Below are 27,688 nucleotides of genomic sequence, written 5' to 3'. Positions count from 1 at the left end.
AATTCAGATCAAGTTTATCAAGAATACTAGGGCGTGTGATGGATTGTCGAATTGTATTCAACCAGAACAACTTGAATATAAGTATTCAGTATACGACAAATGACGGATAAATGGCATTATGATATAGTGAGTGTATATATGTATATAATGAAAAGAGTATGTTATGGTATTTAATGTGAAAACAATATAAATGGAATTGTGTTTTTTTGTGAGTGGAATTGTCATAATACGTAACTGTATTGTTCTTGATTTATTTATGTAACTAAGCAATGTGGTGCTCAGTGGTATAAGTAATGCTTAACAGCAAATGATGATCACATGAGATATTGATAGATGTACAGAGATGGAAAATGCTGATCAATGTCACAGTGGAAAATGTAGTTCCATGAAAATGCAAAATGATCAAAAATTGATTTGAAATGCATACATTTGCATACAAAATGTGCATAATGCTGCATCAACTTGAAATTATTTGCATCTCATTGACCCCCTTTATGCATTGTAGTGAATAGCACCTTCTAGAGGCCAGCAACATGTCACTGTAATTTCCTCACCACAGGAGACTCTGTAAAGTCTCATTGAATCGGATTCCTTTCTCTCGCTCGCCATTGGACTGCACCCAGGGCTGACAGAGGAATTGCTTAACAATAGAGGCTGTGGTGATGACAAAATGAAAGCAAGATTAGATACTTTTTCAGCAGAGCAAAGGTGATTAGTGACATTAAGACATTAGGACTCTATACCTATCTTGCTGTGATATGCAGTGTCGTCCGTCTTGCTTGCCAGAGTAATCAGCAGCCGGGTGACGCACAGAGCTGAGGAGAAGCTGGGCACACTGCCACACAGGTTCTGGAAGTAGCTGAAGCTGTGCCTAACAAAAAAGATGGAAAAAAAAATTGCAAAGGATTCTGGGTCTAACACACATCCACCGATCAGAGAGCTTTTATTCTGCATTACCTGACCAGCTCCTCTATGGTCAGCTCTGCATCAGTCTCCTTCAGTCTTCCCGCCAAAACACCCAGAGCTGCCTTCAGCAAAGGCTGATGCTCATGCTGGGAGAATCCATTCCTACAAAAGTAAGAATGGGTCATCTGTTGTGCGGAATGTGGTATAAAGAAATGAGTTCTATGGCAGACTAGAGACTATAAGGAAAATGAGCAATGTCCCTGCACCCATCACAATGTGCTACTCTTACAAATTCCACCACACTGCTCTACCAACTATAACTCAGCTGCACTTCTGCTACACCTACCTCACCACACTGTTCTTTCATCCATTACACTCCTCCTAGCCCATAATACATTGTATTTCTCTTGCAGATCACACTGCTCCTAAACCTCATACATCACTACCCCTTGATTTATCACTCCTCAACTCTACTGCATCCATCACCCCACAACACTCCAGCACCCATCACTTCGCAATATTCCTGTAACCAAGACACTATCGTGCTTCCATCACACTGCCCCTCAATACTCCTGCACCTTTCACTTAACGCTCCTGCATCATCCCACAACATTCCTGCGTCCATCGCTAGACAATGTTCCTGCACCAATCACTCCACAATAGTCCAGCACCAAAGACACCATCCTGCTCTTGAACCCATTACACTGCTCCTACACTTATCTCACCACAATGCTCCTGCATCCATCACTCCACAATGTCCCTGCACCCAAGACACTATCGTTCTCCTACATCCATTACACTATCCCTCAACCGTTTAGCACCCATCACTCAACAACGCTCCTGCACCCACCACTCAACAATACTCCTGCACCCATCCCCACCATCACTCTACAATGCTCATGCACCCATCACTCAACAACACTCCTGCACCCATCACTCAACAATGCTCCTGCACTCAATACATTATCCGGCTCCTGAACCATTTCTCACCGACGAATCACTCCACAGCATTCAGACACCTACCATACCACAATGCTCCAACACCCATCCCTCCACATCGTTTCTACACCCATTACTTCACAACACTCCTGCACACATCACCCCACAACACTTCACCAGCCATCACTCCATAATGTGCCTTTTTCAAAGACACTAACTTACTTTGGAAACAATTACGGTACACTACCTCTAATTGCTCAAAAATGCTCCTGCACCCATCACCCCACAACACTTCAATACCCATCTCTCTACAATGTCCCTACACCCAATAGACTCCTGCTCCTGCACTAATCACACTACCCCTCAACTTATCACTCCACAACACACCTGCAATCATCACTCCACAGCACTCCTACACTCATCCCCAATCACTCCACATCACTCCAGCACGTCACTAGACAATGTTCTGCACCCCAGGTGCCATTCTGCTCACATTTCGACTACACTCAAAACACCATACTCCTCAACCCTTCACATCATTCCAGCACTTGCCACACATTTTATGAGCACTATGCTGCGCCTGCATCTGCCACTGAGTGTTATTTGGAACCCCATTCAGAGAGAGAGAGAGAGAAGTACTGTGGTAGATCAGTGCCACATGAGGGTACTGCACAGTATTGGGGCACTTTGCACTGCTCCTACAGGTTTGATTTGTGTTTAACTTCATACACAATGACAAACATTGAGTCAATTTGGTGTGAGACGGCAGCACTTTGTATTGATCCAGGTACCTGGAGTCAGAGTTGGTGGTTTCATAAACTGAGGGGCCGGATGATTTTTGTATCAACTCCACAGCACTGGTAAGTATTACACTAAGGAGTCAGAGCAATTTTGGGTACCTGGAGTTGGAGGTTTGGAGGAGTCGGAGTAGGATGATTTTTGCACCACAGCCCTGGTATTGATTGCGCAATCCAATGTTGGATTCAAACAAGGATAAGCTACGGTCAAAATTTAGAAGATGACATACCAGGCAAAGAGCGTATGGAAGGTCTGCAGCAACAGTTGATAACATGATCCCATGTAGTTATGTTCCTTCTGGTCAATCCCTGAAACGTCCACCACACCATCAGACTTTGTGAGGAGACTCTGTGAAGGACAAGACCAAGTTCACCAAGAATACCATATAAAGATCATAGCAAGCCTGTGATATATGACTCACCCCACTCCTACGCATCTAATCCACTGGTATACCATGCACAACTACCTCGCGTTGCCTGGACATAGTCACCATACACAATGTACATAGCCAACCTGCTGGGTGAGGCTTACACAGCCCCCAAACAGCGTCACAGCCACAATCTTTCCATAAAACATACCCAGTTTGAGGATCAAATCTATCTGAAGTTGTCCTAGCACCGCCGCTCCCAAAAAATAAAATTGTCCCCCAGGTGCCTGTGCTCCGTAAAATCTTACCTTTCAGCCGACGCGATTCCTGGCCTCCTCCGCCTTCACTGTGAGCGCCTGTACCATGTGGCACCGGGTGCATTTTATGACGTCACATGTGCCTGTTGCAACGTGGTACAGGCACTCATGGTGATGGCGAACACAGCGGTGATGATGGGGGGACACCGGATGGCAGTCTGTCAGGTACTTAGATCATCACAATATCTAACGCCACTGCCAAAGTGCACCTGATTGAGCACTTACGACTGAAATTTCCAGCATGTTCGATTAATCGATTTGACTGATTTCAACCCGAAATTGATCAAAACATTGATCCGGCTGACATGTTGAGGGACCGATCTTCCTCCAATTCGAAAAAATTATTGAATCAGAAGGTCAATTGGCCCACAAATATTGCCTGATGTATGGCCACCTTTAGGGTTGCCACGTGGATGGAGTATCTCACACAGATCTGGTGGTACAGCTCGTGCCCCTTCTCACACACGCCTGTCCTGATCGCAGCTACATTTCAGCTGCTCTCTTCTGTGTTAAATTGGCCCCCTAGTGACCAGAAGCAGCAACAACACTAATATATTTTACTATGAAAGTAGAGTTTATATTTTCAGGGTAGGGCTTATAGCATGAGCATTTGGAAAAATACAGAAAAGTAACACTAGGACTTATGTTTGGTTAGGTCTTGTATTTGGCAAGACACAGTCACAGCAGGATCTGCTACAACCATATCCCCTCATCTGAGGAACTGTAGTGAAAATAACAGAATGAATAAAATTGGTTATGTTTTACAATATTCAATTACAGATTATTTAGTCAGTGTTTGCCTATTGTAAATCTTTCCTCACCCTGATTTATATTCTGAAATGTATCACTGGTGGTGACATCTTTAGTTCTGCCAGGTAATTTGTACGGAATGTTTGTTACTGAGAGTTCTATGCATGCAGTTGGAAAAAGCTGTTATTTCCAACAATGCAATGAGGATCACAGACAGCAAACTGTCAGGACCATGGTCATGACATCACACTGTGGGAGGCGTTTCACCACAATATTAGTCATTGAAACCCCTCTCCTTGATGATCTTTAGGCTAGGTCTCCACTTGTACTTTTTTTGTCAGATTTTTCTCTTAGAAAATTTGCATTGATTTAGCAACTAATGGTAGTGAGTGGGGCTGTTACCATTCAATGCGAATTTTCGTACGCGTTCGTACGGGTGAAAAAGCTGATGTCCTGCATCATTTTTTCAGACATAGCTTACGATTTGCGTACATTGCTTTGCATAGGCAACGCATACCAACGCAAATTTTTGCATTATTTGCGCGAAAATTTGCATTAAATGCATGGTTACAGGTCAGCAGTCAGGGCTAAGCTGTTACTAGGCAGATTATGTTAAATCTGACTAATGCGATTTCTCACGTATGAAAATGTGCATAAAAACTAGTACAAATTTACACACAAATATTCACCAATCAGAAAAATCTTATACGATTTTTTAGACGCAAAAATTTTATCGGTGGAAATGTAGCCTTAACCCATATTCACTACATCCAGCCTGCTGTATTGGGACCAGGAAAGCCTCATTTACCACACAGCTTCATACAAAATAGCAGTATAACGCCTCTTACCTGAAAGTAGTTATGCATGTTTTCTACATGGTTGCAAAGAGGGTTTAGAAGTTTAACAACAAAGTCGGCCACCTCTTGTGGAGATTTCTGCCGTAGATGAGAGAACTCTGAATTGCGGGATCCTTTCACCTGCACAAATAATGGAGACATTATTATAGCAAAACAAGGGGGCAGCATTCAATGTAAAGTAAAACTGCATTCAGAATTGTCTTAAAGGGAATCTGAAGTGAGAGGGATATGATGGCTGACATATTTATTTCCTTTTAGTTGCCTGCCTGTCCCGCTAATCATCCGTCTCTAATATTTTTAGCCATAGATCCTGAACAAGCATGCAGGTCAGATGTTTTTGACTAAAGTCTGACTGGATTAGCTGCATGATTGTTTCAGGTGTGTGATGCAGACACTATTGCAGCCAAAGAGATCAGCAGGATGCCAGGCAACTGGTATAGCATAAAACTAAATTTACATGGCCGCCTTCATATACCTCTCATTTCAGGTTCTCTTTAATAAAGGGCCTACTACAGACAGGCAATCAATCGCTGTAGAAGCTTGTGCACAATCAAATAAGTGGCATGTTTGATCACCCAGCAACCAATAAAAATGATCGGTTGTTTTTGATATGTCTGTGGGGAAGAAAATCACTTCCATTTCTTAGACAATCTGAACCTTTAATCAGAACATTCTTCAGACCAGAAATGAATATTGGCTCATAGGCCTTCCCCTGAAGAAAAAGAAGGTGCATCACAGATGTTCCCCAAGAACATAAAATGGTTATTTGTACAGACCAGACCCTAATGGACCAATGGACACGACATAGTGACATATCTTATGTTAAAAAATGACCCTGAAGTGAAAAAGTGCCTCTAGGTGTTACTTACCTCGGGAGATGGAAGCCTCTGGATCCTAGAGGCTTCCCATCCTCCTCCACCGCAGGCCCGCTCCAGTGTTGGGACCTCCGAAAGAAAGTTTGTAGGTAGCTCGCACAGGCCTGCTCAGCTTTCTTCGGAAAGTGCCTGTTACTGTGCAGGCGTGAGCCGTCTGAGCAGTAGCATGGACCTAATCGGGCTCAGCTATTTCCACTGGAGCCCACTAAAACAGGGCTGCAAAGGATGACTGGGACGCCTCTTTAGGATCCAGAGCCTTCCCCCTCCTAAGGTAAGTACCAAGAACAGTGATGGACACAGCCAGGCAACTGGTTTGGGCCATGAATGGTGAAAGTGGTTCTGATGTCACCGTCCACATTAGCATGTTGTAGTCTAAACCCAGCCTTACGGAATGTAAGTTTTGGTAGGGACACAGAATTCAGAGGTGTGACCTGTTGGAGGTACATGGTAATGTCACCTCTGGGAAGTGTGCATTATTTGAGAATGTTACCTTGCATTGGTAATTCAGTCCGTTACCTTCAGTAGGGGTGACCTCTTTGTAGCTACAAGGATGTGGTCCAGTTTTCGGGACAGGTCCTCCAGAAGGAAGACCAGCTCAGCCGGCCCCAGCTGTACCACCTCTGTTGCCTGTGAGTAAACACAACTGTAAATTACAGCGGTGGCAGAAGTTCTATACAGATTCATGATTTTATTTTTTACTACACACAATATTTACAAACATACTAAAGTGTAGCAAAGGCAACAACCTATAGAAAAATAAAACCCCTGGATCAAAATAACCAGTGGTTAACCCTTTCAGTATAAGTGCCTACCCTAACCAACCAACCAACGCCTAACCCTAACTCCCTCTGTAAGTGCATAACCCTAACCCCCCCCCCCCCCCCCCACTTAATGCCTAACCCTAACCTCCCCTGTAAGTGCCTAAAAAGAAGACCCTCTACTTACTGCCTAACACCTCCCCCTCCCCCCGTAAGTGCAAGCCTGTCCTCGATCTCTCCCTGCAGAGTTACAAGCAGTGCGTAATGAGGTTTAACTCAACCAATCGCATCTTCCAGCGCGATCACCATGGCTATGGCGCCGTCATGTAACACGCTGGCACGTACTGACGACGGGTCATGGAGATCACAGCTGAAAAGTGCGTTTGGGTGAGTTAAAATTTTCATTACACACCGCACGGAACTTTGCAGGGAGGGTGAAGAGGAGAGAAATCTGGCCCTCTATCGGCGAGTTGAATTCACAACCCCAGTGGACTAGATATGACCTGCAGGTCGTAGCTAGCCCAGCCCTGGCCCAACACTAATGCAGAAATCGGGCACCCCATACAACAAATAGTTGTAGCTGATCATCTACAACCATGACATACTATGTAGTAGGTACTGGCTGCATTAGGCACCCAAATGATGGCCTGGGCACCCGATGACTGAAAATTAACACAGGCGTCTATTAGACGTCTGCAGATCGCTGTGCCAAATTGACCTGAAACGGGTCAATTCCCTCCAAGCAGCAGAGCACCCAAGCTCACTGAACCTTCTCTCCTTTCTTTCTATCCCAAATACCAATTGTCACCCTTCATCTGTCCACTTCAGACTATACTTTTGATCCTCAGTCTTACTTTCACACCATACTGAGTTCAGATCATCACCCTCCTCTGTTCCTTCCCTCAGTATCAAGACCTGACTCCGCCCACCTACGTCCATTTGATATAGGCTCCTGCCAGCCCCTCCCTGTAAGAAATCCAGTTTATTAAGGCACAGGGTCTTCTGTCTTCACACTGATGGATCTGTAGAATATAGAGGACAGTTAGATGGAATCTGGATACATTCATAGTGCCCTCATCTTCTTACCTTAGTGCACATGTTCGAGTCTAGAAGGGAACGGGTCAGGAGGCCACTGTGAAGAATGGTGAACACATCGAGGTCCAGTTCCCGAAAATAGGGGCGGAAGCTAGTCAGACTTATGGATGGTTTGCTGGACTCCTCGGTCTCTTTCTAAACAACAGATATACTATAGATTTATACTTGTAGCACCTATGACGTCCATAAACATGTACACTATGTGAATGTACTGCAACTAGGATATCAACATAACCATAAGCCAAGAAGAAGCGCTCGAAGCCTAAACTGAGAGGCAAAAAACCCATGCGGTGAGAGATCTGGCAGCTGAAGGGTAAGAGAGCATTATTCAGGCAGACCGATAGGGTAGTGTTGCTGTACGTCAGGATTTGTGAGCGTAGGTAAGGAGAACGCTTCATGACATAGTGAGGAATTCCAGAGAAAGGAAGAAACAGAAGCGAAGAACCATAAGTACGAGTGGGTGGGAAGAAATGTGCCACAAAAGGTAAGGCTGCCGATGGCAAAGAATGTGGTGCTGTGTAGCCATGTTTATCTGTAGGGAGTGCTGTACCTTTTCCAGCTGTGTCTTCTGTGTTTCTTGTGGGACTGAATCCAGCTGCTCTTCTAACTGGGAGCTTTCTGTGGAGGTGTTCTTTGAATCAGACTTTGAACGTCTTTTACCGCCTTTTGTTTCAAAACAAAAGAAACAATTATACAGACATGCCGTCGCTTCAAAGTTCAAACAGACCAGTGCTGAAGTTGCTCCTTTAGAATGGGGTTTTCATCCATTCATTAGGACTGATAAATGACCACACTGTGCTCCCACACATAGCCACTAGATTGGGTATGGAGACACTTCCTTGTGACTATTAAAGTGTACAAGAGATGGAGAAAAAGTTCTATTTTATTTAACATATTTTTTGGCATATAAGACGCACCTAGGTTTAGAGGGCAAAAACCAGGGAATAAAAATATACTAAACCTGGTGCGCCCATGTTCCAAGAGTGTCTTGTTCTCGAGATGAGTTCTCCCAATTAGTGTCCTCCTGTGTGTCCTTTTCTGCCCCAAGTGTGCCTCCATCTCCCCATGTCTCCGATATCCTACTTCACCCCTATTTATAATTAGCAGTGTCTGCAGCTTGGCTCACCTAATCCATGGTTCGCGAGGTGATCACAGACCTCTTCTCTCCTGCACAGCTCCCCTAGTGCCAGCCTCTGCTGATGACACGATCAGCAGAAGCCGGCACTAGAGGTCTGTAATCACCGAGCAAGCCATGGATTAGGTGAGCCAAGCTGCCGACACTGCTAATTACAAACAGGGAAGCGGGAGATGGGAAGGGGCGCGGGGGAGCGGAGACACAGAGAAGGAGTGGGAGACCCAGGGGGAGCCAGAGGTGGGTATTCATAAGTTGGGGACTCCTTGCATTCAGCATATAAGATGCAAGGACTTTTTCTCCCTACAAAAGCAATGAAAATCCTTGCGCTCCTCTCTGGAGGTTGCAGTCACACATACACAGTTATAAGTCTTCTTTGCTTAAAGGAGATAATGTACTGTGCCGCTCCAAATGTTAGGGCAAAGAGAGAAATCTATAAAAGAAGTGGAGCGCACAATAGTGCATTACCTATGTTTATTTTTATTAGAGAATTAAATGTTCTACTCACAAGATTTCAAGTCTAAAAACGCTTCTCAGCGGTAAAGCCAACCGCTTATTATCCCAGGCAGGGCGGCAGCAGCGCACTGTGGCCAGCAGCGCGGGACCCGGTGGTTGGGGAGAGCTGACTTCATCTGACGAAGGCGCAGAGCGCCGAAACGCGTAATGATGCTGCACGCCTACTGAACCTCAGCCACGCCCATCCCAACAGCGAGACGGCTCTACCCAACCACCGGGTCCCGCGCTGCTGGCCACAGTGCGCTGCTGCCGCCCTGCCTGGGATAATAAGCGGTTGGCTTTACCGCTGAGAAGCGTTTTTAGACTTGAAATCTTGTGAGTAGAACATTTAATTCTCTAATAAAAATAAACATAGGTAATGCACTATTGTGCGCTCCATTTCTTTTATAGATTTTTCACTTTTTCTCCCTATTTCTTGCTGTCTTATAGGCTGAAAAATTATGAGTGGGCTACTTCAAGCACTTCATAGCCTTACAAATTCCCAGTTTTCACCCAGTCCCCTCCGTTGTGCTCCTCCAAAAGCTCGCTGCTTGGAGCAGTTGTGGGTTACTGTGCATAAACAGATTTCTTGGACTGCACACCAGGCGATTCAACAAGCGATGTGCCCGGCTAATGGGAGGTCAGCACTCCAATTCCAAAGGTAGCAAGACGTAAGTAGTAGCCGGCACCATCTAAGTATTAGCTCTTTATTGATTAAAAAGACACATGACAGCACAAAGTTGCAACGTTTCGGAGGAGTGTCCTCCTTTCTCAAGCTCTATCAGTGTCTGACATAATGCTTAACATACAATCCTTTTATATACAAGCTGATGGAGATTCAACCAATCACATGTATGTGCCACTCTGTGGCGACCAATCACCTCCCGTCTCGCCATGCGGACCTGATGGGGAACTTCCTAATTAGTATGCAAAAATACATGTACACAAATGTACGCCTCATCCTATGCGATGGAGGCAAACTCCAGGATGCTGAGTGAGCACAAATGGGGAACTGCCTCTCCTGCGGCCACTCAAGCTACCGCCCACTGGTGTGATGTGTAGTAACCACGTGGGCGCTGAGATCAGCCACTCACGTGACCACTAATGTGCGCATCGGACTCCCGGGCACGCCTTCCGCCCCACCGCAAAGTAACAGAGCGAGCCTCTGCCTAGCAACCCACATAAACAAACAGCGACACAACAGATGCCACACTAGACACAGGTTTAAATTATCATCATACACAATATACTGAAAAAATCTTTGTGCCGTTACTGTGCATTCACGGCCGTGGCCAAGTGCCTCCTCGATCATGCTCCAGGCTTTGGTCATGCTTGTGTTGGTTTTTCGGAGGGGAAAAGCAGCACAACGGAGCAGGTCAGGAGGAAACTGATGGACGTATAAAGCTATAGGGGCTCGAAGAAGCCCCAGGTAAGTAAAATAGAACTAATTTCCCTCGTCTCAGGGTTCCTTTAAATGTACATTAAATATCAGGATAGACAAGGAGAAGAGCAGTACCTTTCTTTGCCTTCTTCCCAGTGACCGCATGCACAGGGCTTGGGGTGGCGTCTTGTCCATCAAAGTCAAAGTTTGCTGGTGGAGGAATATATCCAGGAGAAGCTACAGGGACACAAATCAACAGCCAGACTGAGGGAACAAGTAGACAACATGCAAGTCCAGGAGGCAATAAAGTAAATTATACTTCATAAGCAGATCCAGAACTCCTGTAACCCTCCAAAACGGCAATATGTAAAGTGATGTTTCATTATCTTTGCTTTCCATTTGTACATCATTTAATTAGCTCAGGGAATCACCCTACTGACGCATTCTGATTATTGTACTTCATACGGGGAGTGTGGTTATCTGAATTTAGGAGGTTTGAGATTATTTGTAACGTTTTTGGAGTGTTTGGAGCCATAGGCTTGATTCATTAAGCTGTGCTGCAAAGCCTAATGTACAGTAATAGAGCGCTCGCTAAACAGAAGAGCGGCCGTTATGTACGCCTTACATAGCAGCACTCGCTACTATGTTAATTAACATAGTAACTGTAACTAACATAGTTACTTAACATTGTAGCGGCATGTCATATACACTGTGCCCCATTAATGGTGGCCTTTTGGTTACCATATACAGTACAACCCATATATGGCGGCCTTGCCATCAGCTGCACATGGTAAACCTACATACTTCAGCCTTGCAGTTACTGTATATAAGTGAGAGAATAATGGAAGGAGAGAGGGAGCAGCAGTACCTGCCAGGCATCTCTCCAGGACAGACTGCAGCCATGTGATGTTCTGTAACCGCGTCAACACTTTCCCCTTCATATCAGCGTTGGGCTGCTTGCAGAAAGCATTAACCACCTGCAGGGGGACAGGATAGCATCACACATCGTACAGACAACAAGCACATTACAGAGGCCAGTGTTATCCATCAGTCACCTCTCTGAACCAGTTAATAGCGAAGAAGAGCAAAGAGCACAGGAACTCCCGCTCCTGCTTGGACATGGACTCCATCTTGTCTACGACATCCAGATCTGTGACATACACGGGACAACCTGAGGAAAAAACGCCAACTATCACATCTCACATACACTTTCCATGTCCTACAATCGGGCAAACTGAAAGGTCTATGGGATAAGGGGGCTGATCCACAAAGCCTTTCTCTTGAATTAACTCACAATTTATCTCTCCTTAATTGACTTAACTTGTGAGTCATCTCTCCTTAACTGACCTAACTCATGGTTTATCTCTCCTTATCTAACTTATCTCATGAATGATCTCTCTTTTTCTGTTTGTGTCATGAATTATCTCTCAATTGTTTACCTCATGCATTAGCTCTCCTTACAGTTGAGGTGAAAAATAAGTAAACTTTGTGAATCAACCTCAGGGCCTGAATGCAATTAACGTTTTTTCCTGAGTTTTCTCCTAGGAGATGATTTTTCATCTTCTCTTTAAAGAGAGAGTCAGAAGAGAAGAAAAATTCCTCTTTTTACTTTCCAGTGCTCTTCAGCAATATGAGCAAAGATGAATCGCTGTATCTGTGCCGCTAAACAAAGTATTTAACCCCTCAAAATCTACGGGCAAAATTCCACGAAGTACAGTCAATCTGCGCTGATCGCCGCCTCTACCCGCCCCTCTTAGTGAAAGAAGACTGAGAGGGGCGGGGAGAGGCAGAGATCCGTGGAGAATGACTGGAGCAGAGGCAAAGCTACAATGCAAAGCTCTGCCTCCTTCAGGAAGTACCGGAGATTGACTGTAGTAGAGGCAGAGCTACAGTGCAAAGCTCCGCCTCCTCCAGGAAGTACCGGAGATTGACTGGAGTAGAGGCAGAGCTACAGTGCAAAGCTCTGCCTCCTGCAGGAAGTACCTGTGATGATCGCTGCTGCAGCAGCTGTTGCTGGAAGTAGTAGTGCTGCAGCTCAGGCAGTTCTGATCTATTTCCATGCAAACTGCATAGCTTTGTCTGTCTTTCCCTGCTGTCAGCTTGTGACTGATTATCATTCACCTGTGTGGGAATCTGCATGTCTGCTCCCATTGGATGACCTCAGTATAAAGATCTGCTTCCTGCAGGGTTTCCTTGGGTTTTCATAGCTTCAGTTTAAGCCCGTCTTGCTGTCGCTTCAGCCCCCGATCGTGTTTCTTGTTCTAAAGATACTTTGCTGGTTTTGCATCATATATTGGTTCATTGCCAATATATATGCATACCAGCACGTTTATTATTTTCCTTGTATTCGTGTTACGTTGATACATCAGTGTCGCTGATATATACGTACACGAACTGTTTATTTCCTGTGTTCAGTTAGTCAGTTTTCCAGCACGTTTTGGTAGTTTGCGCGTACCGTGAGCACCCGTGCTGAGCTAGTTATCCTGTTCCTGGTCCTGTTTGTGGATTGCGTTCATCTCTGCGAAGAGATAACGAATCCTTCTGAATCCTGTTCTGTTACTGTTTGTGGATTGCGTTCATCTCTGCGAAGAGATAGCGAATCCTTCTGAGTCCTGTTCCCTGTATTACTCCAGTCCTAGTCAGCGTTCCTGCTTATGTCATATATCGGTTCATTGCCGATATATACATATGTTAGTCAGACGTTACAAATAGTTTCATTGATAGCTGTAATTGTAATACGCTAGGAAAACATACTTATTGTATATTTATCTGTGTTACGTTCATCTATCTCGATACTGCTATTTCCTGACTACCTGTCCTGATCTCCTCAGTTCTGGTTTATGCGCTCAGCGCTACTTTGCGCTGAGACGTTATAACGAAAGCATTGTTTGTGGCTGTCAGATCTGCACCGGCTCTGTGCGCCACAATCTCCTATTGGAGTCAGTCCTCCCCTCCACTATACTAGGGATAGCCTGTTTCTTTGTGCTAGTGTGTGTACCTCCTCCACGTCAGCTCATGCGTTGCATGCTGACTGTGGAGAATACACCACCAAGCCTTACATTATGAAAACCCCATTACCAATCCCTATTGTGGGGGGAATTTCCAGAAATTATGACACTGTTTGTCAGGGGTCCTGCTCCTTTAAAAAATTTGAAAAGCTTGGTCCTGAAGTTACAGACAAATTTATATCAGAATTGGTTAAAGTTCTGGCCAATCCCGACTTTCGGGCTTCTGCAATTTCTACCTGGTCTGATTGGATCGTTTGTGCTCTTTTTAAGGGCAAACTTTTTGATTGGGCAATCGATGTCTTAGATCACACTCAGTTTAGACAAAGTCCTTTGCAATTTATAACTTTTGTAATTCACAATTGGTTGCGCATAGATCCATTGCCTTTTCCTCTTAATGAACTCCTGGCAGCAGGCCAATCAGCTGCTCCTTCAATTGTTTGCAAGAATGAGCAGCAAGCAGAAAGTGTTACTGATAATTTTCCTGCAGCTTTGAATAAATCATCAAAAACAGCAAGGTCAAAGGCAAAACGCAAACGTTCTAAGAAACGTGTCCAATCTGCAGAGTCGTTATCCTTAGCGACTGAGACCTATAATGAGATTCTGCCATTAACAGATAATGAAATGCAATTGTCTTTCAGGGGAGTTAAATGGACTTATGAAACTACTAATGAACTTTCATCACTGGCTAGGGAAAATAAAGATTTTTGTTTAAAAGAATTATCTGAGTATGATTATGAGGAGATATTACAGAGTATTGAACAAATCAACTTATTTGTGAAGCAAGGAAAGTTTGCATACACTACAGTTCAACACTTGCTACAGGTATTAGAGATTCTTAAGAATAAGGAATCTGCCAATCACCTGCTAATTAACCCAATATATGTCCCTGCCACAATCATATCTGCAAACTGTGATCTGCCTGTTAAGTATGCTTGGAATCCTCCATTTGAGAAAGGAGAGATGGAAGCTCTGGTCAATGAATGGAAGAATGATTCAAGTTCATTTTGTCAATTTTACAGTGCAAAAAGTGAATTAGTATTGAATGCATGCATTAAGTCTGCCTATAACCTAATAAAAACTGGTGTGTGTGGGTATGACTTTGTGGCTCCATTGATCGATGTGTGGAAAATGATTTTGGATGATTTTTATGCGATTCAATCAGTTGATACCAGGGAAGACACACTGTCAATTGGAGACTGTCCCACTTCTCCAGTTACTGAGTCCCTGCCATGTCTTGTGAATGTTCCTGTAACTCCACCCTGTACCATGGATAACTCAGTGTTACTTCCCAGTAAAACAGAAGCCACTGATACTTTCTTAACTTTGCCCTGCACAAATTTCTCAGCAGAGAATCCAGAGGTCCTGCTGACTTCTGAGTCCAGCCTAGCCAGTACTCATGAGTCTTTGTTCAGTGAAACAGACACCAGAAAAATCTTGCCTGTCTCTGCAAACACTTCTGCAGAAATTACCCATGTTAATAAAGTTCAACTCCTGTCTGATCCAGCAGATGCCAATAGATGCACTACATCAGTTTCCGAGTCCCAGCAATCCTGTCCAGAAACCTCAGAACCCCAGCATCTGAATTTTCCAATTTTACAATTGAATGGTGATTCAGATGCGCAAACATTGTGTCTTGATCTTCCTGTTTCTACACCTCGCTCTAGTTTCGTGAATAGCTCAGAGCATCTGCTCTGTGAACCTGAAATCGCAGAATTATTACCTTGTTCAGAAAATGTTCCAATAAATTTGCCCTGTACCATGAATTGTGCAGTAGATCTCTCCAATGAAACTCAGGTCACAGAATCATTATGCTGTCCAGCAGGTGCTTCCATGGTTTTGCCCTGCAATATGGACTGTTCAGTGATCCTGTCCAGTGAAGCTGTGGTCGCAGAGTCTTATGCTTCACCCAGTACTTTGGATATTTCAAACCCTCTAGCAGAAGGGTCTGAGGCACTGCTTACCTCAGTTGGTGTTGCAGTAATATTCACTTGTCTAGCAGCTGTTTTGGAATTACAGTCTGCTCTAATAAAACTTGGTGAATTTCTGCCCAGCAAAGCAGAAGCCATTGAAATATTGTCCTCGTCAGCAATTGTGTTAGATACCTTGCCCTGTACACAGTCTGATTTAACCAATGTTGAGTCCCTCTCCAGTGTTGTAACAGCCGAGGAACTCCAGCCCTGTCCTCTGAATGTTTCAGAAGTCTTGCCCTGTAACATGGATAATTCTGATTCTCTGGTCAAAATAATAGAAATCTCAGAATTTCAGTCCGGTCTGATGAGTGTTCCTGAAACCCAGCCCTGTATCCTGAAAGATTCTGGTTCTCTGGCCGCTGTGGCAGAGGTTCCAGAGTCCCCTTCCTGTCCAGGGAATTCCTCAGTTTTGCCTAGTCCAGTGGGGGATGCTGCAATACTGACTTGTTCTGCAGCGCCTCATGAGCTCCAATCCAGTGTATTAGATGAGTCTCTGTCCAGTCCAGAGGTAGTTGTGGAGTCCCTATCTGGTTCAGTGCATACATCAGAAGATTTGTCCTGTCTTGTTAGTGCCCCTGAATCTGATTTGTTACCGACTTTGCTGGAATCAGCGACATCTAAGTCTGATCCAGCATTCTCGTGTAAAAGTCCAGTAGTTGCGAAGTTTAGTCATGATGATTTTTTTTTGGCCAGTCCTGGTTTTGGTCCTGTCTTGGCTGACCCTGAGGCTCACAGTTCCTTGACATGCCCAGAGGTTTCTCTTGTGCCGGTGTGCCCAGATGTTCTTTGTGTGCCAGAATGCCCAAGTGTGTCTAAGGTGTTAGCGTGCTCTGATGCTTCCTTAGTGGGAACACGTTCTGATGTTGCCAGTCTGCCTGCATGCCCAGAGATGGTTCTGGTCCCTGAAAGCCCTGATATTGATGTTTGTCCTTGTGGCCCTGACTCGGGAATTGCCCTAGGTTCCATAGGGGTTCTTGATAGTTCTCCATGTGAGCCTAAGGGGCATTCTGACCTATGGGGATCTCTTTGGAGCTTCAAGGTGTTCTGGGAGGTCTCTGAGAAAACTTGTCCTGGTGCCTTGGACTGGTTCAACAGTGGGTTTTGTGTTGACAGTACCGGTGGGCATTGCAAAGGCTTTGGCGTTTCTGAACGGTTCCTGGAAGGCGGTGGGTATCGCTCAGGGAATTTCGGAGGGCTTTCTTCTGGAAATCATGGTTCTGATGGGTGTCACATTGGGGCTTGTAGTACTGATGGGCATGGTTCTGTAGGTTCTGGTTCTGATGGGTCCAGTCTTGTGGGGACTGATTCTGGAATTCGGTCGTGCCGGGCTGTCCCGGTCATCATGAATTATCAGTCAGACTGTTTTGTTGGGAATTTCAGTTTTGAAAAGCGTCTGGAATCCGCTTTTAAGGGCGGGGGTACTGTGATGATTGCTGCTGCAGCAGCTGTTGCTGGAAGTAGTAGTGCTGCAGCTCAGGCAGTTCTGATCTATTTCCATGCAAACTGCATAGCTTTGTCTGTCTTTCCCTGCTGTCAGCTTGTGACTGATTATCATTCACCTGTGTGGGAATCTGCATGTCTGCTCCCATTGGATGACCTCAGTATAAAGATCTGCTTCCTGCAGGGTTTCCTTGGGTTTTCATAGCTTCAGTTTAAGCCCGTCTTGCTGTCGCTTCAGCCCCCGATCGTGTTTCTTGTTCTAAAGATACTTTGCTGGTTTTGCATCATATATTGGTTCATTGCCAATATATATGCATACCAGCACGTTTATTATTTTCCTTGTATTCGTGTTACGTTGATACATCAGTGTCGCTGATATATACGTACACGAACTGTTTATTTCCTGTGTTCAGTTAGTCAGTTTTCCAGCACATTTTGGTAGTTTGCGCGTACCGTGAGCACCCGTGCTGAGCTAGTTATCCTGTTCCTGGTCCTGTTTGTGGATTGCGTTCATCTCTGCGAAGAGATAACGAATCCTTCTGAATCCTGTTCTGTTACTGTTTGTGGATTGCGTTCATCTCTGCGAAGAGATAGCGAATCCTTCTGAGTCCTGTTCCCTGTATTACTCCAGTCCTAGTCAGCGTTCCTGCTTATGTCATATATCGGTTCATTGCCGATATATACATATGTTAGTCAGACGTTACAAATAGTTTCATTGATAGCTGTAATTGTAATACGCTAGGAAAACATACTTATTGTATATTTATCTGTGTTACGTTTATCTATCTCGATCCTGCTATTTCCTGACTACCTGTGCTGATCTCCTCAGTTCTGGTTTATGCGCTCAGCGCTACTTTGCGCTGAGACGTTATAACGAAAGCATTGTTTGTGGCTGTCAGATCTGCACCGGCTCTGTGCGCCACAATCTCCTATTGGAGTCAGTCCTCCCCTCCACTATACTAGGGATAGCCTGTTTCTTTGTGCTAGTGTGTGTACCTCCTCCACGTCAGCTCATGCGTTGCATGCTGACTGTGGAGAATACACCACCAAGCCTTACAGTACCAGAGATTTACTGGAACAGAGGCAGAGCTACAGTGCAAAGCTCCGCCTCCTCCAGGAAGTACCGGAGATTGACTGGAACAGAGGCAGAGCTACAGTGCAAAGCTCTGCCTCCTGCAGGAAGTACCGGAGATTGACTAGAACAGAGGCAGAGCTACAGTGCAAAGCTCTGCCTCCTGCAGAAAGTACCGGAGATTGACTGGAGCAGAGGCAAAGCTACAGTGCAAAGCTCTGCCTCCTGCAGGAAGTACCGGAGATTGACTAGAACAGAGGCAGAGCTACAGTGCAAAGCTCTGCCTCCTCCAGGAAGTACCGGAGGATTTTGCTCTGGGGGGGCTTGTTAAATACATCGTTCAGCCATATGGATGAGGCGATTCATCTTTGCTCATATTGCTGAAGAGCACTGTAAAGTAAAAAGAGGAATTTTTCTTTGCTTCAGACTCTCTTTAAAATACATTTTCAGCAATTGAAAAAGTTGGTGAAAAAAGTATTACCAAAATCATTTTGAATATTTCGCTTGCTGGTGATTTGAAAAGCATTTTATTGATAAGGTGAGAAAATATCACCTATGAGAAGGTGATATTTCAGGAGAAAATATAAACTGCATACTGCCCTTATCGGCTTATCTTGTGCATTAGCTCTCCTTACAGTTCAAGTGAAGTTGAACTCTTGCACAGAACAGAAGGTAAACCTAGAGAAACGCATCCTGTATGTATTTAGAGAGTTTAACCTAATTCCCCCTCATCTGTGACTGATCACAGCTGCAATATGATCTCTCAGCTGTGCTGCATTGGCAGAGCAACTAATTTGTAAACAGAGGATGTTAACCCTAAGAAGTAGACACATTGCAGATTTATTTTCCTTGAAGGTAATTATATTGTTGCTTATCTTTTAGAGTAGAGAGGAAGTTCAGGTCGACTTTAAGGTGAAAGATAAATAGGGTGAGAGAATTTGAGAGAAGCTTTGTGAATCAATCCCGGCAATGGGCAATAATACATACATGGAAAGCTCTTTAGCAGTCACTATAGTGAGGAATTGCCACTGTATAATGACAGAGGAGGACTGTGGCTGCCACATAGTAAAGTCACCAGAACAGAAATCAGAAGCCATGGTACCTAGCAAAGCGTCAATCTCATCTAAGTTGCCATCATACTCGTCTTCTATGCAGAGCCGCAGGAGCCGGAAAAATGGTGTCAGGCAGAGCAGTGACACGGGGCTGCAGAGAGATGGTACAACCAATCAATGTGCAGTATAAACCCAATACACAGTACAGAGGCTCCAACTATAAAACAAATATATGTATCTAGTGTATGACAACCAATGGAAACTCACCGTCCTTCCTTGGTGTGTGCAATATCTTTATTAGCAAAGTCCTTTGACAGAAGTGGGAGGATATTAATCACCACAATGCCCTGGCTCTCATCTTCCTCCAGGTTGTACATGGATTGCACCGGGAACGCATGTTGGCTAAAGAAATAACACAAACATTACACAAAACTCAAACTGTTCAATCTAATCTGGAGCGCCTAAAAAGTCATACCCAAACCAGATGGCACAGAAACGCCACAGATGAGAAATGGAAGACATAGAATCCACTGATAAAGACACGTAAAAAAAGTCTGAAACTCATACAGTTATCATATTTGCTTTTGTGCACAAGTAATATTGTCTGTCTACAAATTACAAGTTTCCAAAGTGTAGTTTATCTTGCCCTGAAAGCTGCCATTGCATTTTATTCTATTTCTATTATAACTGTTTTTATTATATATTAAAATCTTCTAATGAGCTATTCTAAACTGTGTGTGTGCCTGAAGCAGAGACAGTTTCTCAGAGTGTTTGTTTACATTCCAGTGTTGATACATTTGTGTTTAACCCTCCTGGCGGTAACCCCGACCTGAGCTCGGGGTAGGAAATGCATGCAACTAATGGTAATCCCGAGCTCAGGTCGGGGTGGCTAAAAATAGCTTTGTGCGCTGTGCAGGAGTCCCGCGCGCCGATCGGCACTGCTCAGCGGGACTCCTGCATCTGTCCCCCGCAATGCAGCATGTGTGTTTGGCCGCCGGGATCCCCAGATCCCCTGTAATCTAGCGGGGACCCGGCGGCCATGTGATCGGGGGTAGTGGCGGCTCGCGGAGGCGGCAAATACCTGCTGTGCGGGAGTCCCTAGAGCGATCGTTGCTCCCCAGGGACTCCTGCCTGGCTCCCCCAGCAGCATCTCCCCTCTTCTTCTGCGGGAGTCCCTAGCGCGATCGGCGCTCCCCAGGGACTCCTGCCTGGCTCCCCCAGCAGCAGCGGCTGTCCCCTCTTCTTCTGCGGGCTCTCCCCGCTTCCTCTCTACGAATTCCGGCCTCCGGGTCCCCCTCTCGCCCCAGAATGCTCCTGGGGACCCGGCAGCCAATCAGAGCAAGCAGCGTGACGTCGGGCGGCGTGACGTCATGGGGGTGGGCGGGAAATTTTAAAAGGATGATTTTTCATTGGCCCTAAAGTGCATTGTATTGGATACACATGTATGAATTACATGTGTATCCAATACACTGTTGCCACTTGCATCCCTGCTGTGAGCTGTGAGCTGTGAGCTGCTTTGATCTTTGTGATCTGCTTTGATCTTTGTGATCTGCTGGATTTTTTGGATTTCTGTGTACCGACCTCTGCCTGAACTTTGACCTACTCTCTTTGCCTGCTGATTTTGCCCGATTGGATTTCCGTGTACCGACCTCTGCCTGAACTTTGACCTACGCTCTTTGCCTGCTGATTCTGCCCAATTTGGATTTCTGTGTACCGACCTCTGCCTGGATTTCGACTACTCTGCCTGCCGCCTGTACCGACCTCTGCCTGGATTTTTACTACGCTCTTCTCCTGCCACCTGCCCATCACCTGCTATGGCGTCATCTTCAAGGCATCTCACAGCGGAAGCGCTGATGCAGTTAGAGGACAGCGATCCGGATATGCCGTCGCTGGAGGACTCCAGTGACAGTGATGCGCCTGGCAACCTGTCGTCCGACAGCGAGAGTGACAGCGACTCCATCTCCAGCGACACGGAGGTCAGTGACGCACGAGTTTGGTGCCCAGTCAACACCACTCGGGCCCCACCACCGCCCCCCCGTTTCCCTTTTACTGGGGAACCCGGCCTGAAGGTTGCTTGTGAACACTGCCCCCTGGCCTACCTGCAGCTGTTCTTCAGTGACGCTGTCATTGACAAAATCGTGGTGGAGACGAACCGCTACGCCGCACAAGAAATTGCTGCTCCACGAAGGCCCCTTTCCAGGACCAGGATGTGGGAGCCAATTACGAAGGAGGATTTGTGGCGGTTCCTTGGACTGATTATTCTGCAGGGGGTGGTGGGGAAACCCCTGCAGAAATGGTACTGGTCGACCAACAAAGTCATCGCCACCCCGTTCTTTGGCACGGTCATGTCAGAGTACCGCTTTGGACTCATTATGAAATTTCTGCATTTCGCAGACAACACTGCCTTTGATGAGTCCACCCACCCTGCGCCAAAGCTAAAGAAGATATGGGAGGTTCATCAGCTGGTCATGGAAAACTTCCGCAACACTTATGTACCCCAGAGGGACATAAGTGTGGATGAAAGCTTGATGGCCTTCAAGGGCAGACTGTCCTGGATCCAATATATCGCATCCAAGAGGGCCCGGTTTGGAGTAAAGTCCTACACTTTATGCGAGTCTGCCACCGGATACATCTGGAACAGCGTACTGTACACCGGGAAAGGGACACAGTTCAACCCTGCATTCAGCAATTACGGGCTGGCGACTTCATCCGTGCTGTCCTTGGTGGAGCCACTTTTGAATAAGGGGTATTGTTTGACGACGGACAATTTTTATAGTTCACCTGAACTGTTTGAATTTCTTATCAGGAACAAAACCGACGCCTACGGCACCGTTCGTCCTAACCGGCGAGAAATGCCTACTGCCTTCGCCAAGCAAAAGCTAAAATCTGGGGACATTGTGGCTTGGCAGAAGGGAAAAATGTTGGCACTCCGCTGGCGTGACAAGAGGGACGTGTGTGCGCTCAGCACAGTCCACGATGCATCCTCTGTCACCACCAGAACGCGAGGAGGGAAAGTCCTGGACAAGCCGCAAGTTATCCTGGACTACAACCATACAATGGGTGGGGTGGACCGAGCTGACCAGGCGATGACATACTACCCCGCAGTGCGGAAACAGCAGAAAAAGTACTATAAAAAAAATTTTCGTCATCTGCTGGAACAGGCATTGTGGAATGCATTCATCTTGCATAAGCAACGCAGTGAAAGGCCAGGATCACATGCTGACTTCATATGGAAACTGTGTGAAACCATATGCCTAAAGTACCCAACTTCATCATCAGATGTGCGAGTTGGGCGCCGTGCATCATATGTGGTCAATCCGGAGCGCCTCACTGGCCGCCACTTTTCTGAATACATCCCACCCACTCCAAAAAAAGCGACACCAACAAGAATGTGTGTGGTTTGCTGCAGCAAGACGGATACCAAGGGGAAGAAAGTCCGCAAAGAAACCCGGTTTTACTGCCCGGACTGTGATGTCGGCCTGTGTCCCGTTCCATGCTTTAAGATTTATCACACACGGGAGGTGTACTAGGGATATACTGTACTAATTATTGTATATACTGTACTGATTATTGTATATATATATATATATAATCTGCTGCTTATTTGTACAGTTTTGCTATTTCATTTTATTGATAAATTTATTTTTTCCTGCAAATTTGTGTTCCAGTCTTTTATTTATATGTAAAATGTCTACCATGCTTTTATTCTGACATATTTTGGTGAGTTATAACTTTTGAATCGGAGGTCCTAAAATTCTTGAAAACAATGTACCGCTTTTGACTCCTAATTCCAGACAGAAATGAACCGCCAGGAGGGTTAACAAGTAAAAAAATACTGTTATCTCCAGTTTGGATGCGGATTTGAAGCTGAATAGCAGGACAAAGTGCTTTGTTTAACCATTTCAGTGATGTTCTGCTAGATTTTTTTTCTGGGATAGTAGCTTTAAAGCTGTGAGGAATCTTTTAGAGCAAAGTAGAAATGCTGGCTTTCAGACCACTTTAAATAAGATGGAGTTACTAAAGGCTAATGAAAGAGCAAAATCAAATCAACCCTTTGCACACAAATGCTCATGTAACGAGCACCTCTGGCCAAAAAAAGGTTTGAATGGCAATACATATATGTAGTCTAGGCACTGTGTACAGTTAGATGAACGTATAAAGTATACATCTGGTACATAGGAGTGGATAGAACAGACTCACATTTATATCTGTGGTAGCACTGCCTTCTTTCTCCTCATGCTGAAGCCTTGCTAAAGTAAACCCTCAGCATTGTGTCCTCCCCTTCAGCCTTTTTCCCTCCCCTGATCTCTGCCTGCCTGGATCAAATTACATCTCTTTTCACAGTGTGAGAGAGAGGAGAGACAGGAGAACTGCTGCAGCCTGTCTTATCACGTCTGTTTGCTATAATTCTTATTTCAGATGTCCTTCTGCCTGCCTGGATTAGATCACACGGACACGGGTGGTGGAGTTATGGCATCAGTAATTAAGTAAAACTTAAGATGTGAAACTAATATATGAAATAGGAACCCTTTACAGGTGTTTTACATTAATTAGCTGATTAACGTTTGACATTTTGAGCCTAAAATATTGAACATTTTCACACTATTTGGGATTTTCATAAGCTGTTAGCCATAATCATGAAAATTATAACAAATAAAGGCTTGAAATATATCAAATAAAGGCTTGAAAATAAAAATTCGGGCTTTGCATCTGTCTCTGTGACAAACAGATAAACCTCTGAAACACCCTAATTCTTAAATATTTGCTGATTGAGCTGCTAGTCTAGTTGAACTAACTTTTTTGTGAGCCCTTTTAGATGGGCTGCTGATATGGATGAGATTGTTCTGCCTTCTCCAGAATTTGAAAACACTACCGTTACAGTATATCGTCTACGATGGTCTAAACAAGACCTACCGTATATACTCGCATACAAGCCGAATTTTTGACCCCCAAAATGGGGGTCAAAAGTTGGGGGGTCGGCTTGTATGCGAGTCTTCCCTGGTGGTCTAGTGGTGGGTGGGTGGGTGGGTGGGTGGTCCGCGCCCCGCTCCCCCCTCCCCGCTCCCCCCCGGCCGCCGCTGCTAATACCTGTTTAGGCAGCGGCCGCTTCCTAATCCGCGTTCCTCTTCTTAAGTGTCTTCTCAGAGTATCACAGCAGCGCGCCCGGCGCTGCTGCTGTGACGATGCAGGGGGCAGGAAAGAGCGGTTCCCTTGGCAACGGCGATACAGATCGCCGCTATAGGGAGCCGCGCTCTTTCCTGCACTCTACATCGTCACAGCAGCAGCGCCGGGCGCGCTGCTGTGATACTCTGAGAAGACACTTAAGAAGAGGAACGCGGATTAGGAAGCGGCCGCTTCCTAAACAGGTAATAGCAGCAGCGGGGGGCGGGGGGGCGGAGCACTACCTACCTATGCTGGGCACTAAACTGGGCACTATACTGGCTAAACTGGGCACTATACTGGCTAACTGGGCACTATACTAGCTAAACTGGGCACTATACTAGCTAAACTGGGCACTATACTGGCTAAACTGGGCACTATACTGGCTAAACTGGGCACTATACTGGCTAAACTGGGCACTATACTAGCTAAACTGGGCACTATACTAGCTAAACTGGGCACTATACTGGCTAAACTGGGCACTATACTGGCTAAACTGGGCACTATACTGGCTAAACTGGGCACTATACTAGCTAAACTGGGCACTATACTGGCTAAACTGGGCACTTTACTAGCTAAACTGGGCACTATACTGGCTAAACTGGGCACTTTACTAGCTAAACTGGGCACTATACTAGCTAAACTGGGCACTATACTGGCTAAACTGGGCACTATACTGGCTAAACTTGGCACTATACTAACTAAACTGGGCACTTTACTAGCCATACTGGGGCACTATACTAGCTAAACTGGGCACTATACTAGCTAAACTGAGGCACTACCTACCCATATTGGGCGCTATACTGGCTATACTGGGCACTATACTGGCAATACTGGGCACTTTACTAGCTATACTGGACACTACCTACCTATACTGGGCACTATACTAGCTATACTGGGACACACTGGGGGGCTGCACCAATCCAGCATTTCCTACCCCCGGCTTATATGGGGGTCAATCATTTTTCCCTGTTTTTTCAGGGAAAAGTTGGGGGGTCGGCTTATATGCGAGTATATACGGTACTTGAATTGGATAGTGGCCATTATAACCCCTTGCATACTGCAGTTCCAAGGTTTCAAGAAGCCTGCCTCATTTGCTTTCCCCAAAACCCCGGATCCCAAAAGTACTAAAAAGAGGGTACCCCAGGCCCAAGCACTGACATCCATTATGATTGTACATCAGAATGACAAAGTTGGGAAGTAAACTGTTGACGTGTGACAAAACAGATGGCCTACTTTATACCACTTGGGGCGTGTGTTTCCTATTAGGAGTAGGGGGTGACTTATTACTGCTTTGTTCCGTGAGATGACCAGAGAGAAAGGAGAAAGTGATACACACCTGTCAACCTTCTGGTCTAAATCCACCACGTAATCATCTTGGAAATCGTCCACCACCATCTTCCTGATGTATTCCTACAGGAAAGAACAAAACTTCACTCAAGAAAAAGGCAAAAGTCTCCTGCCAAAAGAGGGTCTACAAAACAAGGTCATATCCAGAGGGAGGCCTAACTTTCCTAATAGTAGTCAATGAAATGCAATAGGGGGGTTAATAGAAGAAGGTCAAACCATCCCATTGGAAGACAGAAATATATATTGGGGGTCTACACATATCCAAAGGGGGATCAGACTTTCCCAAAAGGCAACAGGTTCTTTACCAAACAAACAGTAGAAGGTGTGATGGGTCCTTACAGATCATCATACCTATAGAGGCATCTAAACTTGTCAAACGGCGGTAGTAATAGGCTTTTGGGGAAGGGGAAAGCCTTGCTTCCAAAGGTAAGCAAAACCTAATCAATTGCATGCCATAATGGACCCCTAGGTTTACCATATCTAAGAGGAATCAAGACCTTCCCAGTGGGAGCCAGTATTGAACCTCAGTAGATATCAGACCTTATAAATAAAAGGCAGTGACATGTCTCGGGGATCTCCATACCCAGAGGAAAGCCAGAGCTTCTCAACAAGAGGGAGTCCGTCATGGGCCTCTGGAGACTTAATAGCCATAATGAATGAGTAAATATTGTGGCACCGCCATATCATTTGACGCCGGGTGGTGACATTAATAGTAAAATAGCGGTAATTTAAATTACCGATGTTATACTATGCACTACCTGGCACCCATTATAACATTAACCTCCTTCTGTACCCTACTTCCCCCCTCCCCATACCTTGGGGGGGGGGTCTATTGCCTAATCTCTCCATAAGTGCCTAAAAAGAAGACCTCCTACCTAATTGCCTAATCCACTCTGTAAGTGCCTAACCTTATCCCACCATGCCTAACTTTAATGCCCCCCACCCAACGCCTAACTTTAAAGTGGATGCGAGTTGAACTTTGACTCATTGCACTCATTGTTCCTTACATATAGTTTATAGGGCATTCCTCAAGCCAAATACTAAACTTTCAATAAGATATATATAGACAAGTTACTTGTTATAGTTAGTTTTTCATCCTAGTAAGTGTCTAACACTACCCTAGAAATCACACACCCAAATAACGATAGTTGTAGAAGATCGTCTACAACCAATAAATATGATGTAGAAGCCAATCGGCTACTAGGACCTCTCATGCACACGATTGCCGCAAATTAGCACAATCGTCTAATAGATGCCTGCCAATTGTGGCACCCAACTGACCTGATCCATTAATAAAAATATGTTTGTCTGTTGGGGGAGAGGTAGTAATCATTCTGGTATATTGTATCTCTCTACCACCTTATGAATGCAGAGCATACCATTACTTGAGGGTGTAGGTTCCTCTTCTGCACCAGATTGGCCAACTCGTCATAGTAAAAGGCAGCAGATTCAGGTGAATGCTCACAGCACGTGCGTGCAAGATCCAGGAGAGAGGTGACCTGCATTCGCACACAATGACATTTCATTCACATGCTGACTGCAGACACAAGATAAAACATCACTATGGTCCAAGAGGCCTCACCTGTCGGAAGATGTGAGGGCTGAGGGGCTGTACCTTTGAACTGCCACCGCCAGACTTCCTCCTGGAGAGAAACAGCAATTGTTTGGATTTTATTTTGGAACACCCAAGGGAGAAATTAATTTTATTGCTTGAAGAAATGCAGGAGGTTGTTGGTGAGCTCTCAGAACACCAACTACAGGCGAAGTCTGAAAATCACGGCTAGTGATGGTAACTACATGTACAAAGCTACTAGTAAACAAAATTTAAGGTAGATAGCACTACCTGCATCAGAGAGGGTTAACTTATTTGTGCTGCCACCTATAGCCGACACGTCCAACGTACCTCCACTACTTCCTCCTTCAAACCCGGAAGGAGGAAGGATTGGTGTTACGTGGACAATGAGTG

General features: G+C 45.3%; 1 protein-coding gene across 4 annotated transcripts in view; it reads right to left on the bottom strand.

Annotated features, from left to right (window-relative positions):
* The window catches only part of FANCD2 (FA complementation group D2), an 80,974-nt gene that overhangs the window by 9,946 nt on the left and 43,340 nt on the right, over window positions 1-27,688 (bottom strand). For all 4 annotated transcript variants that reach the window (XM_068252888.1, XM_068252887.1, XM_068252889.1 and 1 more), the window contains 16 exons: window positions 27,305-27,365; window positions 27,102-27,221; window positions 25,712-25,785; window positions 19,480-19,614; window positions 19,263-19,363; window positions 11,726-11,841; window positions 11,539-11,647; window positions 10,806-10,907; window positions 8,213-8,325; window positions 7,654-7,797; window positions 6,326-6,436; window positions 4,926-5,054; window positions 2,873-2,991; window positions 958-1,068; window positions 744-871; window positions 555-654 (listed from right to left, as the gene is read on the bottom strand). In XM_068252888.1, coding sequence (XP_068108989.1) covers window positions 555-654; window positions 744-871; window positions 958-1,068; window positions 2,873-2,991; window positions 4,926-5,054; window positions 6,326-6,436; window positions 7,654-7,797; window positions 8,213-8,325; window positions 10,806-10,907; window positions 11,539-11,647; window positions 11,726-11,841; window positions 19,263-19,363; window positions 19,480-19,614; window positions 25,712-25,785; window positions 27,102-27,221; window positions 27,305-27,365 — 1,773 coding nt within the window. The remainder of the gene's footprint in view (window positions 1-554; window positions 655-743; window positions 872-957; window positions 1,069-2,872; window positions 2,992-4,925; window positions 5,055-6,325; window positions 6,437-7,653; window positions 7,798-8,212; window positions 8,326-10,805; window positions 10,908-11,538; window positions 11,648-11,725; window positions 11,842-19,262; window positions 19,364-19,479; window positions 19,615-25,711; window positions 25,786-27,101; window positions 27,222-27,304; window positions 27,366-27,688) is intronic.

This window comes from Hyperolius riggenbachi, chromosome 9 (genome assembly GCF_040937935.1).
Source record: "Hyperolius riggenbachi isolate aHypRig1 chromosome 9, aHypRig1.pri, whole genome shotgun sequence".
Taxonomy (NCBI): domain Eukaryota; kingdom Metazoa; phylum Chordata; class Amphibia; order Anura; family Hyperoliidae; genus Hyperolius; species Hyperolius riggenbachi.
This window is presented reverse-complemented; position numbering and strand designations above follow the sequence as displayed.